The 17,230-nt window shown below is 37.9% G+C and overlaps 1 protein-coding gene across 11 annotated transcripts in view; it reads right to left on the reverse strand.

The window, feature by feature from the left end:
• Positions 1 to 666: 666 nt before the first annotated feature.
• PHF3 (PHD finger protein 3) overlaps positions 667 to 17,230 on the reverse strand; it is a 74,522-nt gene continuing 57,958 nt past the window's right edge. For all 11 annotated transcript variants that reach the window (XM_087945254.1, XM_087945251.1, XM_087945223.1 and 8 more), the window contains 8 exons: positions 16,487 to 16,603; positions 15,423 to 15,557; positions 14,272 to 14,407; positions 10,575 to 10,773; positions 5,930 to 6,077; positions 5,628 to 5,717; positions 4,527 to 4,722; positions 667 to 4,028 (listed from right to left, as the gene is read on the reverse strand). In XM_087945254.1, coding sequence (XP_087801380.1) covers positions 1,906 to 4,028; positions 4,527 to 4,722; positions 5,628 to 5,717; positions 5,930 to 6,077; positions 10,575 to 10,773; positions 14,272 to 14,407; positions 15,423 to 15,557; positions 16,487 to 16,603 — 3,144 coding nt within the window. In that variant the 3' untranslated portion in view covers positions 667 to 1,905. The remainder of the gene's footprint in view (positions 4,029 to 4,526; positions 4,723 to 5,627; positions 5,718 to 5,929; positions 6,078 to 10,574; positions 10,774 to 14,271; positions 14,408 to 15,422; positions 15,558 to 16,486; positions 16,604 to 17,230) is intronic.

A 17,230-nucleotide genomic window follows, 5' to 3' on the forward strand; every position in this document is an offset into this window, starting at 1 on the left:
CAGTAGTTTTTTTCATTTTTGCAGCAAAAATTATTATGAATAATAAGCTTGTTATCTTCTTTCCATGACAGACATATAGTAAGAGCCCTTGGGAGAGTTAGATAGCTGAAAATGAGCACTAATTAAAGGGTTTCACAAGAAAGGTTGAAAGTAATTATGGGTGGGTCTTGTGCCAATGTTACTCTACTCACTTTTACGGGAAAATTCCAGGAAAAGTCCTCAGTGCCTACACACAAACAAGAATTTATCCTAAACCTAGCATATGCTTGCATTTCTGTTGAAAATGTAGACTGATTATATGCATGAATGAGTCAACATTTTGGACCATCACTTAAAACAAAAAAGGTACCATCAAGCAATTTATGATATAGCATTTTTAATTTGACTAAATAAAGCCATGTGCAAGGTTTGCAAACTGGCTATTATATTTAAATAAGATTTTAAAATAGCCTAACAATTTATTTTAATCACATATTATTGAGAGATAGTTTTTCTTATACCAAAGTGCAAAATCTATGTTCATAGGTAAGGCGGTTTAATTAAAGGTTTCTTTTTTTATGCACAATGCTCTTAATTTTACTAAATACTTCAAAATAGGATGTTGAACAGAGTAGTGCAATGATATCTAACAGAGAAACCAATATACTATAATATTTCACAGAAAAATCACATTTTACTGATCTATTTATTAAAAACCCTGTGGGTTATTAAAAATTACCAGTCATGAACTGTAAAGGCAAGCCATATTTATACATCTTTCTGTTATACTGGTATATAGCCTATTGCTCCACATCTATTAAAATCAAGCAAACAACTGTGAGAAGGTTATCATTTGTAGAATCAAAATACCCCTTAAAATATTTACATTTTATAATATAAAGAATAGTAAAACACAAGTCTCATGTACAAGCTCAGGTATTCAAGTTTTCAAAGCATGAGAAATAGCTAAAATATTAATTTCAGCTGAAAGCTAGGGTTCTTAAATTGCCATCAGGAGTGGTGGTGGTCACATTAAAAAAAAAGCCTTTGTGCAGATGAAGTGGAAAACACAGTCAACCTTGATCTAGGCTTTGTTGTTGCCGATAAAAACCCAATGACCAAAGCTTGAGAACTCCAGCAAATTCTCCTAGATGGCGCTTAACGATTAAAAGTGGACAAATATATTTAATTCCAGTCCCAACACTAATTGAAGTCATTAGTTTTATTCATTTCAGGAGGTGACCCATCAATGATGGAAAGGTTAAAGCTGCAAAATAGCCCACTAAAAAGTGTGCCCCAAAGCAGTAAAATCTGGACTGTATCTGCTCACAGGCCACTTCTATCAGAGATGCCCAATGATTAATAATTAATACAGGTGGAATTCCCTCTGCCGCCACCATTTCCTTATTCTTTGGAATCTTTTGAATTCATATGCATTGGAATAGGGCTGCATTACAATCTCTCGTTTTCAAAGCCAGTGCTGTGTTGTCATACTTAACACAACAAATCCATCTTCATGTTTGCTGGAGCAGCTCCAAATGCAAAGTACAAATCATCAAAGGCTACAAATAGCTCAACTGAAGCCCAATTTGACAAAGAATCTGTAATGTGTCTTTTATTGCATATTAAAAGAAGCCCCTTTCAGTCATTTTTCTATACAAGCAGAGTAAAATCTTCCAACTATTCAACTCTACTCCTATGTCAAGAGATTGTAAAAGAAAATGAATGTGCGGTACACAGACTGGTACCAGAACAGACTTAGTCCTACAAAACATTAAACATTGAATATAAAAAGAAAGTATTGATGGCACAATTATATCCAAGCATATATTATACAGACAGCTTTAGGACATATTTAAACATATTATGTTCTATTTGTTTAGAACTAGAAGACAGACTGTGTCTTCTTTCTCATTTTTTTTCCTTTCACCTTTTGTTTTTACCCCGATCACTCTGGTCCCTGTCTTTGTGATGCCTTTCTCGGTTCTTTTCATTGTCTTGCTCCTTTGGCCGTTCCCTACTCTTTTCTCTTTCTTTCTCTTTTTCGTGAAAGCGCTCTTCAATTCTAGGAACATCCTTCTTTTCAGGATTTCTACTTTCTTGTGAGGATTTGCTTTCAGAATCCTTATCACTATGTGAAAACCGCAACCTCTCTTTGTCTCGATGGCCTTCCTCCCTGTTTTTCCTTTCCCTCTCTTTCTCTGAACTTCGGTCTCGGTGTCGACTTCTTTCAGGATCCAACTCCCAGTCATGCCTGCCCTTTTTGGGGTGGTGAGATTCGCTATAAAACCTTTGCCTGTGTTGATCATTCTTCCTCCTACTGAAGGCCCTCTCCACATGAGGACCCTGTCGGCCTGCCCAGGGATCACTGTGACGCCTTTCGTGTCTCCTAGTGTTTTTGTTTTGATAAAAGTGTTCAGGCCCTGAGAATCTTGATGGTTTCTGAGTGATGGGAGGGGCTGGTGTAACTGGTCCAACAAAGTGGGGTAGCTGACCTGGCAGGTGAAGTACGGAGGGCCAAGGCATGAGAGGGCTTTGAGCAAAACCAAAGCCTGGGGGTGGAAGGAGCGGTGGGGGCAGATGATGGGGAAACCCAAATATAGGAGTGTTTGGTGGGGAGAAATTAGGGGCAATGGCCCCTTGAAATTGAAAACCAGGAGGAGTTGTTTTAGCGGGGGGGAAATTGGGTTGAGGAGTCCTAATTGGTGAGAAATTTCCACTTGTGGCAGGTAATTTGGTACTGAAGTCACATTGATGACTTGTATTTTCCGCTTCAAACTGAGATGACAATGATGTTGATGAAGAGGGTGGCGGCGGCGGTGGCAATAATTCTCTCTCAGAATTTCCAGTCTCAATGTTTTGCATCAGAGCGTCTTTAAGCTGTGAGGTACATTCACCATCTCCTTTAGATGCATTTGAAACCAATGTTGTCTTGCATGCTTGGTTATCGGTCTGATCTGAAGCTAATTCATTTCCTGAAGTCTGCTTGTTATCGACTTTTGACCGTTCAGATTCTAAAGTATCAAGCTGCTGTATATCTTCACTTCTAGTGCTATCGCCTTCACTTTCTGAACTATTGTTCTGTTGGCCTCGTCCAGCTGCTTGCCTTGGGTCTCTCTTAAGATTAATGAATGGTGGAGATTTGGAACTATGCATGGTCATAGTATCAACAGATACTGTTCCAACATTATTGCTCCCAACTCCTTTTCCAGCATTGGAAGGAACAGGAAAATCTATGGATCTTTTATTTTCCTGAGGAACATTATCTGCATCACCCAACTTTAAACTGTTTTCTGGAGTCTCTTGGTTTTCCTTATTCTGTGATAGAATAGTTAAGTTTGCTAAAAATACCTCAGTGGAAACATCTGGTGGTTTCTCTTTAAGACTCAGACTTGTAAGAGTTCCTGAAGAGCAAGGGAAATCTACTGATACATCCACTGCTAAAGTATTGTTGATGGTTTCTTTTGCATTGTCCTTTTTATGCCTTGTATCTTCAACACCCACTGGAATGTCTATGTTTTCTTCCTTTACGTTGGTCCTTTTCTCTAATAAAGGCAGATCTTCATTAATCGAAGTGTCTACTGTTGGTTGGATATGTTCAGGCATCTGCCCTGTAGTATCCAAAAGGCTTTGAAGAATGTCATCTACTGGCAGTGGCTTACTTGCTAGTTCGAGAGCAGATGACTGATTTTCCCATCCAACCAAAACCCCAGGAAGGAACCGTAGCGGTTTGGGGGGTTCAAGTTTGATGTTCTCCACAGCAGGTTCATTCACTGTGACTTCTTCTGTGCTACATTGTTGGGATTTGATCCTCTGCTTGTGCAGTACTGCAGTGAATGAATTAAAGAAATCATTTTCTTCTTCTCTTTCATTTAACTCAGAATGAAGGACTTCCGATTTGTTCAGTTTACTTTTTTTCTCTGGTTGCAAATTTTCAGGACCTTCTTCAGCTTGGGTAATGGTCGAATTAGCCACAGCACTGATCTGCCTTTTTAGCTTCTGACGAATTATCAATCCCAGCAGCAAGTTGGGACGATGGACTTCAATTCCTACACACATACATACACACACACATATATAGCATATTAAAAAAAGAGCAATGTAATAATGGGAAACATGTATCTTGGATTTTTTTTTTCAATTAAAACAAGCCACCCTGAGTCTCTACAATGCCAATTAGCTTAAATGGTTCACTGATGTTACAAAATGTACTGTATTTTAAGAAGCACTGACAAAATTTCACTCTCCAAATAATTGCTATGTAAAAGTACATTTTACACTGTAAAATACTTATCTGTTAAATCAAGAATACTAATTCTATCCATGAGCTAAACAGAGAAAGAAATGCATGTTTGCTCTTTGAAAAAATATGCAAAGCTTCATTTCCAATATTCATGAATGCTCTGCAATAAATCGTCAAACTATTTTAGTTCTAGCATAGTTTAAAAAAAATTCAGAAAATTAAAAAGGAGATTGTTCTTAGTTTTTTTTTTTAAATCAATAATACTTTAGTGCAAAGGATTGTTCAGCCTATCTTTCTTACTTACCAGGACCATCAAAGGGTACTAACTGATGTGGAATTTTATCAGAAGCACCTAAAGGGATAATATATAAATCCTTGATTTGCTTCATATTATTCGCTGCTACACCATAACGTTTTCTGCTGCTGAAGTACGCAAAAAGCAAAGCGTATGAAATCTGATCCTCTTCTGTAACAGGAGTAAAACGAACCACACATATTTCCTATTATGAAAAAAGGAAAACATTTATTAATTATCACCATGTTCTTAAAATAAATACACACATACATCAATTTTCATTCATAGGGGTAACAAAATGTTTGTACTTCATTGATTTTAGATGCCGGAAAATTCACTCATGATTATCATCCAGAGCTGCTTGATCATCAAATGAATGGTATGCAAATTTAATAAGTAAATCAGTAAATAAGAGAGAATGCTCCAGTTTTTCATATTGCTGTTGCATACCAGGAAGACACATGCAGTTTGAAGCTATCTCAAAACAATGGTAATTAAATGCTAGACTATTTAAACGGATCTAATTTGTAAGCCTAATTTGTAAACCTATGAGGAAGGCAAACTTTAAAATTTATGCAACATAGTAAATGATTATCTCAAAAAATGGGTACTGAAACAAAGTTGTGCATTAAACCATATTATGTATTTTGAATACATGAAACATTAACATGAATCAAAATAAAATCATTTGTCATAAATTGAAGGATGTTTTAGATGCCACCAATGTACAGAGAAATGACATACAAGCTATATCAAAAAGAATTTTAGTGCTTAACAGTATTTCTGAAATGGGAATATGTACAAGTATCATAGCTACAAGTTCTTTTCTTTATTTATAATATTCCTCATCCCCTGGGTTTTTCTGTATCTTAATTTATCTCCCATATACTGAAAATGAGTACATCATCTAGCTACTGGATTCATTACTGAATAAGGAACAGTGCGATTTATTTGTTTTCTGCATTGGATTTCATGCAAACAGTACTGATTAATTTATTTCAGGTAATAACAGCACCAGCATGAAATCCTATTCTTTTTAAAAATCAAAGAACATTGAGCATCTAATGCCATATTATATTACAAAAAAGTATATTACAAATACTTTTTTACCTTTGTACCTGAAGCCTTTATTTTATCAACATATTCCCAAACAGTCTGTGGTGATATCCTGCCACCTACTTGGATGCTATCTGGCAAATCCTATGGAAAAGTAGATGTATATTTTTTTACACAAGACAGTATTTTTTCCTCAATAAAAGAAATATAACTTTCATAATCTACGTGCAAAAAAGTACATTGCTCTAATGCCATCCTCGGTAATTTTACACTGCAACATTTCATTGTCCATTGTAAAAGAAAATTCAGAAAATCCCCAAGAAAATGGTAGATTTGTTAAGTACACCATACATTACCTCTGTTAAACTTTCAAATGAACCAGAGATTGGGTAAGCCTTGATAACAAACTTCGCCACAGATGGCATGTTGATAAAGCCTTTCCAAATGAAATTCAGGCGAGCTAAAAATAATGTTTCACTTTCAACAGTCCCAGGTGTTTCTGATCTAAAACATAGGAATCAAGGAAAACAAAGCAATTTAGTGTGGTAAGCAACTTACTGCATTAAATATGGGTGGGTGAGAAGGAAAGAGATGGAAAACACTTTTGGAAGAAACTTCCTGTATGTGCCATGGTTAAGAGGCCTTGCTGACTTTTCTTAGTTAGCCACACAATTTTGCAAGTGAAATTGACACTGGACGCCAGTTCTAAGTCAGCATAATCTTTCAGGAACACAAGTGAGATTGTCCATGAGATTCTGGACAGCTATTCTTCATTAGATTGTGGAAATTGTCTTTTTTTATGATCAGCTCATGAGTGGAGTGGGCTAAGAGTTGGAATTTACATCAAACTCCAATTTGCACTTCATGGACACTGCGCTTAACTGAGCCTTTTATCTTAATCACTTTTTCAATTATTTTCTTTATTCTTTGCATCTTGGAAAGATTAAGAGCCTTCAGATTAGCAAGGTTCTATTGTATTCATTAGAAGACCTTGAGGACTGTACAAGGGAGCCAGAGGATAAAGAAAATGGAGCAAAAATCCTTAGTGAAAAATTTTAACTACCTTTCAGCTCAACCTTTGGGCAGAATAGATCAGACGATTCATAAAATTAATAGAGCATGTTCATATAAAATTACAAAACAAGAATGGGCTGCAATTGATGTTTATGAAATTAATTTGAAGGAGGATTTAAACGCTATACAAATAGGTCCGACAGATGACTTATTCCCTACAGAAGTTGAGCAGACATTAAATCACAAAGTTGATTTGGATATATTCCCCCTCTGGATATACAAAACAGCTCTATTAACATTTGGAAGGACTTTTTAAGAAGCAACAAACAAAAGGATAAAGTAGAGCACTGCTGTCAAACTTGCAGCATCACATTGCCATAATGTGACTTTTCATGACTTTTTCCCGTTCGTGGAGCTAGAGTGGGCATGGCTTGCATGTGACACATCCAGCCCACGGGCTGCCAGTTTGACACCCCTGAAGTACAGAAACCTATTGATGTGCTGAAGGATTTTTGCTTTGAATCATAGATGAACAGCAAATTTGGGAGGGGGAATACACATTTTTTTAAGAAATCAGAATTTATCCTAATTTCTAGGATAATATAAGGGAAGGTTTGTAAGATTGCCATGTTCAATCAGGGTTAAAAGAATACTTTCTGATTGCCCTTTCTGGACTTAGTTTTCCTTATTTAATAAGAGAGGAACTAAGGAACAGTTAAATCAAATAAAATTTCATTTAAAAGCAAATTATATTAAATAATATGAATGCAGGTTATAGAATTATTTCCCTTATGTGGTGATTTAAAGAATATAGAGTAAGATCTAAGACACAGTATTTAGCATTTCCAGACCCTTTTCTCCTTTGGAATAACAAACTTCCCACATCATTTTATAAAGGACTTTTGAAATTCCCTGATTAAATAATTTGAAAAATAGTATGGTGGGTGGTAGAAGAAATGTTAAAAACTCTCATTATTTACAATTTGTGTAATGCAAATTTTCTTACTATTTTCACAATATTCTTGTATTGCATGGCTTTGTTATTATATAATAGTATTATATTGATTCATGTCATCTTGAAATGAAAAGCATAAATGTGCTGCAATAACAAGGCATTTCAATCTGTTAAAGAGTAGGAGAAAAAGGAACAAAGTAATGTTCACTTTTGGCAAATAAATTTCTGAAAGTTTCATACCGTATATACTCGAGTATAAGTCGACCCGAATATAAGCCGAGGCACCTAATTTTACCACAAAAAAACTGGGAAAACTTATTGACTCGAGTATAAGCCGAGGGTGGGAAATGCAGCAGCTACTGGTAAATTTCAAAAATAAAAATAGATACCAATAAAAACTTTCACTAGGACAGTTGAGAATAAGTTTGATGTTCACAATTTCCTCTTTGAAAGAGACCAGTAAATAGGGAACAAGAAGATGAAGAAAAAGAAGTGTGTTTTTTCACACTTTTCACACTGCAGTGAACAAAAATGGCATCGTAGGAACAGGCTTATTCTCAGTCCAAAGGTTTTTTTGTGATTTCTTCCCTGATTTAAGGGAAATTTGGGAAACAATATCACTATCATGAAAGGTTTAATTGATTCACTAACCCAAAAGATGATGATGACGACAGTGGAAGGCAGGAGTCACTCTCTCCCTTGCAAGAAAAAAGCAAGAGCCGTTCTTATGATCTCTCTCTCTCTCTCTCCCGTAATACAGTCAAGCCCTTTCCAGCACGCGCGATCTGCCGCTGCAGCTTTGTACCTTGCAAATGCAAAATCCCGGGGTTTTTGCATTTGCAAGGTGCAAAGCGGCGGGGGCGGATCGCGCATGCTGGAAAGGGCTTGACTGTATTACGGGGAGAGAGAGAGATCATAAGAACGGCTCTTGCTTTTTTCGTGCAAGGGAGAGTGACCCTGCCTCTCACTGTCATCAACATCTTCTTCTTTTGGGTTAGTGAATCAATTAATTTGGGAAATGATCTCACCATCATGAAAGTCAGTGTTCTCTGCCCGTGGGCGGAAGAAAACGCCCACGCGCATATCCACGCGCGTGTAAGGGGAATCAGAAATCCCGCGTTCAACGCCTAGCACGCAGCTGTGAGCAAATACTGGGAAAACCTGATTGATCAGAAGGAAGGAGGCAAAAGAGGGAGGGGTGGTGGTGGACGGAGGTCCCACTGGTATTTGTGAAACACTTGGTCGGCAGCGCTTAAAGTCAACGTCCTGGCTCCCACCCACCCACCCACCCAAAGCCACGAAGTCCCCCAATCGCGCAGCCCAGAATCGCCTTCCCCTCGGGCAGCAACGACGCCCGGTGTTTCCCGAGACAAGAAGCTCCGCCGTGCAATGAAAGCCCCTGGCTCTAGGCTCTAGGCTCATAAAACAACGCGAGCCGAGGTCACTGGCTCCGCTCAACCGTTTCCTCAGCCCCAGCTGCTTTCAGTCCGCTTGGGAGGAGGGGAGGAGGTGGTGGCGGCTCGCGTTGTTTTCTGAGCTCTAGGCTGCGGGCTCATAAAACAACGCGAGCCGAGGTCGCTTCGGCTCCGCTTCAGCTTCATTTCCTCAGCCCCAGCTGCTTTCAGTCCGCTCGGGAGGAGGAGAACGGCTGGCGGAGCAGCGAGCGTGTATGAGCCTAACTCAGAAAACGCAGCAGCCGCCACCACCTCCTCCCTCCTCCCGAGCGGACTGAAAGCAGCTGGGGCTGAGGAAACGAGCTGAGCGGGCCGAGCGACCTCGGCTCGCGTTGTTTTATGAGCCTAGAGCTCAGAAAACAACGCGAGCAGCCGCCACCTCCTCCTCCCCTCCTCCCGAGCGGACTGAAAGAGCTGGGGCTGAGGAAACGAAGCTGAGCGGAGCCGAGCGACCTCGGCTCAGCGTTGTTTTATGAGCCTAGAGCTCAGAAAACAACGCGAGCAGCCGCCACCACCTCCTCCCCCTCCTCCCGAGCGGACTGAAAGAGCTGGGGCTGAGGAAACGAAGCTGAGCGGAGCTGAAGCGACCTCGGCTCGCGTTGTTTTATGAGCCTAGAGCTCAGAAAACAACGCGAGCAGCCGCCACCACCTCCTCCCCTCCTCCCAAGCGGACTGAAAGCAGCTGGGGCTGAGGAAATGAAGCTGAGCGGAGCCGAAGCAACCTCGGCTCTCGTTGTTTTCTGAGCCTAGAGCCTAGAGCCAGGGCGCTTTCATTTCACGGCGAAGCTTCTTGTCTCGGGAAACACCGGGCGTCGTTGCTGCCCCGAGGGGAGGGCGATTCTGGGCTGCGCGATTGGGGGACTTCGTGGCTTTGGGTGGGTGGGTGGGTGGGAGCGAGGACGGACGGAGTCCTTGAAGTGGGGCTTGCCTGCCCTTGCTGGCTGCCTCTGCTTCCTTAGGGGCGGGGAAGTGGGCTCATCTGGACCAAGGGTGAGTCTCCCCCTCAGTTTCCCCAGAAGGATCTTCCGTTGCTTTTGCCTTCTCCCTACATCTTCCCTCTGTTAAAAATCCCCCCCACACACACACACACTTATTTTTGGGCAGATAGATTTCGTGTCTGAGCATTCTCACATGGCGGTGGGTCTTTCCCCCCCCCTAAAAACAATTAAAAAAAGAAAAAACAATATATCCTCATGCAAGAACTTTTCTGCTTCCGATTACCCCCATGCTTAAAAGTTGCAAAGGAAACACGGAAGCAGGGAAGCGCCTGCCCAGCTCCGGAGCTCCACACCATTTTTTTTCAGAGGGGAATCTGACTTGAGTATAAGCCGAGGGGGTTTTTTCAGCACAAAAAATGGGCTGAAAAACTCGGCTTATACTCGAGTATATACGGTATATTACAATTCAGTCTGAAAACCTGGATATTTTTTAAAATTTTCATTTCTGTTTGGAATGTTTTACTCCCTATCTTCATTTATGGAAAACGGCTTTCAGCCAAGAAAGCAGAACATTTTTATTCAAAGTGCATATGGTAGCTTCTATTTTCTTACACACTTGAGTAGCAATCACAATGATTACCTAGAGCTGGAAGTGGACGCAAACCCTGGATTTGATAACTCTTTATCTTCCTCTAATAATTCCAAAGCTAAGATGTTTGTTGTTGAAGTAAGCGCATCTGCTATATTGTCAGCTTCATTATCTGATGGCTTCCGAGCAACTCCAACTGATACTTTCACTTTTTTTCCAGAAAGATCATCACTGGGTGGTGCCATTCGACCTTGAAAAAAAAATTAAAACGCTTTAACAAGTATTTATCATATTAAGCCAGTTTAAAATAATTGTAATATATAGTCACAATTACTGCTATCACCATAATGCTAAAAAATCTTTTTATCTTTTATACCTTTATATCTTTTAATTATATCCATTCAACTCTTATTTAAACTTCAATATATACCTTAAGGTTATGACCTTCAATATAATACATAATACATAACTTCCAATCAAATTCTGCTTGGTACATTTTTATAATACACACTATATTCTTTTAAAAAAAGGATTATAAATATATGTAATTATAAACCCTCATTCCATTCCAATTCAGTTCTATCATTAATAATCATTAAAATCTTAACATCTTTAACATTTCAATTAAATATCATACTTCCTTAAAGACAAATATAATCTCCATAATTAATTTTTCCCTTATTTCTCTTCACATGTTTTGTAAATCATTAAATATTCATTTTGTTACATTTATTTATTGACAAGCATTCCACTATTGATAACTATTTTATCAAACATTTTAATCATACATTGTTTCATATTTTCTGAAATTATTTCTATTTCTAATATAAGGATACTATCTTATGTACCTTTGCAGAATCCCTTTTTCTATTAGATTTTCACCCATTATCTCTAAATAGGCCCTGTTTCTCTATATTTTGTTTCTGTAGTTTATAACTTCTTTTCCTTTCTTTCTTCCCTCTCTTCTTCTCCCTCCCCTTTTTACCCCCTTGTCTCTCTACTTCTAATTCTCTCTTCTGCATTTCCCTCTTCTGTTGCTTTCTGATTTTATACTTATTTTTCACTCTATTCTTTTTGGGGTTGTTTTTCCCAATCTTAAACTTTCCATTCTCTTTCCCCCTTTTCTCCCCCCCCCCCCAACCTAAGATTACTTGTTCGTTAAAGATGGCTTCTTTGTCCCAATCTTCTTGTTCTGCAGGCATTTCATGTTGTTTCTCATAGTTCCAAATCTCCATTTCTAAGAACTGAAATATGAAGCCAAAAGAACCTCTCCCTTCTTGTGCATCTTCTTTGTACTTTTTAAGTTCCATTTTCAGTTCTTCTAAAAGTGGAGCCATATTAAACAATTTTAAACAACCCGATTGATTTTTAGTCATTCAAATGCAATAACCAAGAATCCAGAGATCACCAAGTAATCCAAATAGTCCCAAACTGTTTCTTATTTCTTTTTCCACTTTCTCCTCCTGGGGTTTTACTATTTTGTTGCGATGTTTCAGTTAAGATGTATCTTTTGGAAGTCTTGTTGAGATTTTGCTGTAAGTTCTTTTTAATTCCAGGCAGTCTCCTCCCTTCCAGATCCTGCCCTTTTATTCCTTTTCTCTCCTTTCCTGTTTTCAAAAAGTTTTAATTATCCAGAAATCTTTATTATCCCTTTGACTTTTTATTTTCAGCATTAAATGCCTATTAACGTCAAAGTGGAATTTTTTCCAATTTCTTGCTTAAGTCTCTTAGCTGTCAGTATAGGAAGAGGAGAAAAAAAAATCAAATCCTTTCCCTTTTCTCTCTCCTTCGCAGCTTAGAAATCTTCTTAGGGAACAATGTTATTGGTTTTTTTTAATAGTTTCAATTCCAGGGTACCTAATTTGTTGCTTTTGTTGTTTGACCTGGTCAACCAAAACTTTCTCTTCTTATCTTCCTCCTGCACATTCTTTTCCAGTCGAGTTCTTCTTTGTGGTGGCCATTTCTGACCACCACTACAACCGCCTTCGGGAAAGGGAGTAATGGCCAGCTGGGGAGGAGAGATGCGGCTCTCCTCAACCCTGTAGGCAGTCTCCCCCTTCTTCACCACCTCTACGGGGTGGCTTAGCTCCGAAACCAGCCAGCTCGGGGAGCTTCAGTGGTGAGCACGGATCGAAACCACGCAGAGACGCGGTTCAGTCTGTCGCCGAAAAAACTCAAACCGGAATAATGCTAAAAAATCTTGCTGGTTGAAATTAAAAGTACAGCAGTATATATCTAGAATCTGACTCAAGCAGTTAAATGAAGTTTAGATCATTATCAAAGAGATGTCAATTAATTTTAATTTATTGAACTTAATATAAAAAAATATTTTTTTTTCCAAACAGTACCCAAATGATGAAATTTTATATAAAAAAAAACCTGAACAACCTTGCCATCTTCCTATTTCTCTGCAGTGAACTACTGTGAAGTGCAGTTCTGAAGCCTTTATGCCAGATTTAAATTCCTTTGTTTTGAACTTCATCTATTCACTGGTTTGTTAATACTTCTAACTATAGTTTGAGATAGGCTCATTTGAACTAAAGAGTTAAGAACTATATTCTTGTTCTGAAACTTCTGAGGGAGAGAGAAGTTCTTAACTGCCTTCTAACACAGAAGTTTTGAAACTTCATGTTAGAAAAATAGCCAGTAGCAAACAAATGTTGCTGAACTACAACTCCTAGTAGCTATGACAAATGAGATCAATGAAGAGAAATTTGTACTCAGTAACATCAGGTTACCTGCAGGTTCTGCAGCCCACTCTAAAATTATCAGCCAATTGAACAGTTAGAAAACATATTTTGTTAATTTGGTCTTTGACATTAATTTTACTGAGTTTAGCCTCCATACATTATTTATGGTATGCAGCAACCTCTGAATGTAGACAAGGCAGCAGAATCCCATTTCTGACTTATTTGATTGATATCCCACTGTTCATTCAGGTCAAAAGAGTATGGATAGCACAATCCATTTTGTGGTTTTTTTTTTGTTTTTTTTTGCACAATCCTCCCTGTTGTAGGTTGGTCTGAGCAGAAGGATTTGCAAAAAGTCATCCAGTGAGTTTCCCTGGCTGAGGATGGAAACTAGGGCTCCAGATCAAAAGCTTAATCATTACATTTCTCTGACTTGCACAGTGCCTCTGAAATCTACTTTGCTTCTTCAAACTTTAGGGCACATGAAAGATCTCCAATTTTAAGCTGTGGTTTGGAGAGACTCTTAACGAGCTTGGATGTAAAGGGAGAAATAGTCACCCTGATTAGATTGTTAGAAGGACCTGCATCATAGAATGAAGTATTGGCTGGAGTGACTGACACAAATTCAAATAATCATTTATCCATGAAACTCACTTTATGACTTGAGTCATTCATTCTTTCTTGGTCTAACTTACTTCCTGGGGTTGTTGAAATACAACTGGATATCATTTTACAATTAATTCCACTGAGAAACTGCCATTATTCTAGGTCTTAAACTTGAGAAGTGCTAAGGACCAAGAAGTTCAAATAGCACATATAGCAATAGCACTTAATCTTATATACAGCTTCACAGCCCTCTCTAAGTGGTTTACAGAGTCAGCATATTGCCCCCAACAATCTGGGTCCTCATTTTACCGACCTCAGAAGGATGGAAGGCTCAGTCAACCCTGAACCAGTGGAACTTAAACTGCTGAACTGCTGGCAATCAGCAGTTTTATTTTATTTTATTTATTTTTATTGGATTTATATTGCCGCTTAAACAAGCTTGTGAATACTACCTGTGCAAATTTTACAATTGAGATCAAATAGGTGGTTTTTATGTTGATTTGTTGTATCAGAAACGGAAGACTCATCAGCTTCTTTAACTTTTTCAGTTTCCTCCACCTTTTCTACAATTTTAATTGGAGCAGGTTCCTACAAGAAGAAAACAAATGTTGTTTATATTTATTACATATATATAATAATTCAGGTCCTTTGGCTATAATAAACATTATATACATTATTTATTAACATTGCTTTATAAAAGAAATAACATTCAGCATTTACTAAAGGAGTCCTCACTGGCATTATGCTGAGTAACTTAAAATGACATGAGCAACACTAAATGCAATAGTAAACTAAGAATAGGCCAGCTTACTGTTTTCAATGTTATCAATTCTGTTGCTATTCTTCAATGAATTAATTTCAATGAAATAAAATATAGCAACAGCACTTAGACTTATATACCACTTCATAGCGCTTTACAGCCCTCTAAGCAGTTTACAGAGTCAGCTTATTGTCCTCAACAATCTGGGCCCTCATTTTACCGACCTTGGAAGGATGGAAGTCTGAATCAACCTTGAGATGGTCAGGATTGAATTCCTGGTAGTGAGCAGTGAATTAGCCGGCAGTTCTGCATTCCAACCACTGCATCACCATGGCTCTTTTCACGGTTCAAATAAAATATATGTACACAGAAAAACAGATCATCCAGTATTGTGACCAGTTAAACAAATGAACGTGCTTCAGATTCAAGGAATCCAGAGCTGTCTTTATCCTGATCCTGGAATGCCTATATATATCACTGCTGAATAATATTTTCATAGGAATATTATGAAGGCCTGTGAGGAAATATAATTCATATCCTAACTCTTGCTGATTACCATAGAAGCTCTAGATGTTATTGAATCTTTCTTGCAGAAAGGGCTATAATATATTTTCAATGTCCTGGATGTTACAAGAAAATTTGTTTAGCACAAACATGTTTTCATTTACATACTGCTAGCTTTCTCTTGTAAAACAAGGACACATGTAGCCCATGAAAGATACTCACAGATTCTAAACTAGGTTGAATATATCAAAGATTAGACAACCTACATATTATACTCTAGTGCATAAGAACTGCTGGTGAAAAATGTTTTATTGTTACAATAACACATTCAAATTATACCTGAATTTCCATAATAGTTGCTTCTTGCTCTTTAACTGGAGCTTCACTTTCAATTTCTATTTCTCCTTTATGAGTAATTTTTGTGATTGGCCGTCTTTCAACTTCCCTCTGCTCTTTTTCAATCATTTCAATTGTCTATCAATAAACAAAGAACAGATTAGATGTACAAGGCAGGAGCCTCCAGAAACAACAGACAAAGTTCTAGGACATGAAACCATATTTAAGAGATGGAAACTGGATTCCTTCTTTTGCATTAGAATACCTTTAAAAACAAATGCCAGTAAATTAGTTTGTATACACGTAGAAAACCTGACAACAATTTTACGTACTAGAACAGCAGTCCCCAACTTTTGTGGCCTGGCCGGGGGGAGGGAGGGAACCAGGCTGTGCAAGTGGCCAGCTGGTACACATGTGTGCAGCTCGACTTGTGCATGTAGTGTGCCAGCAAACATACTGGCCTGCTGTTCATGCAAGTTGAGCTGCGCATATGAACATGCAGCCCGGTTCTGAATAGGTCACAGCCTGGAGATCGGGACCCCTGTACTAGAAGATATGGTTCATTTTCAAAGAAAACATTTTAAGGTTCAAAATTCCAGAATTCCAGGAATGTTAAGAAAAAATATTCAATCAAGCTCATTTTATGATAATAAAAGTATAGTCATAATGCTAAAGGATGTCATCTTGAAAAAGATTTCTAGAATATTTTGGACAGAGAGCATTTGTGGCATGAGAACAAAAAAATGACATAAAATGAATTGGGGCAAGAGAGAACCAAATTTACTGCATACCCAAATCTTATATTAGGAGAACAGCTGCAAGCCTATATAAAATGAAATACTAAACTGAAACCAGAAGAAAATACTAAATAATTTCCCACATGTTGAAGGCATGCTTTGAAGGGGTTGAATTTACCCTACTTAGCTAGCTTAACGTGAGCTGAACGAAGCATTGATCATTTGATTACATAGGAATGAGAGGATGGGCAGGGACAACAACTTTTTGAAAACAAATAACTTATAATCTGTTATTAGGGGACCAATTCAATAGTGGTAGATAAGCCATACATGTCTATTTTCTCTTTTCCTCCATGCTGCTAGTTCTTTGGAAGCTAGTTCTTCAGGGCTCATTCTTATGAGATGGTCTGGAGTAACTTCACCTTTCAATACTCTTTTAAAAAGTATCTGGAAGAGAAATCAATTAGTTATATATAATCAACCAAAACCTGTGTTTTTCTAGTATCAATTCTACAAGGTAAGTATTAACTGCAAACCAACTATACTTATGTGAAATTCAATTAATTTCCCTTGCATAAGCATTTCTCTACATCAATTGTACACTAATGTAAATATTTCATATTTAGCTTCAATGGTTTTTATATGATATAATATATCAATAGGAAGAATGATTGGTTTTCTGTTTAAATTCTCTAAAACATTCTGCAACTGAGCTGAAAAGTTTAGGCCAGTCTTTGAACCTAAGGGCAAAAAGTAAAGGAAGCCTATAAATTTAAGAGCCTATAAATGTAGGCGAGTATGAATTTTATTGCTGAAAGCAGAGAGGATACAAACACAAACTTTATCCGATATCCATTTCTACTTTGCTAATCTGTATCTGCAGGGCTTAGGATACATGCAGAAGAACAGAATGCATATCTTATGTTTCTGCAAGTGATGACTATGTTATCTAAAACACAATAATTAGATTCAATATAGTTTTTTAATGGGTGCACTTCCAATCTGCCTTAAAAAGAAATTCCCACAAAACTTTAGTTAAAAAATGTTTATTTTTTTTCCTGCCTATCTAGCTTG

Source organism: Notechis scutatus, chromosome 1 (assembly GCF_049901735.1).
Source record: "Notechis scutatus isolate UNSWTSFEM ecotype Mainland chromosome 1, rNotScu1.2, whole genome shotgun sequence".
Lineage (NCBI taxonomy): Eukaryota > Metazoa > Chordata > Lepidosauria > Squamata > Elapidae > Notechis > Notechis scutatus.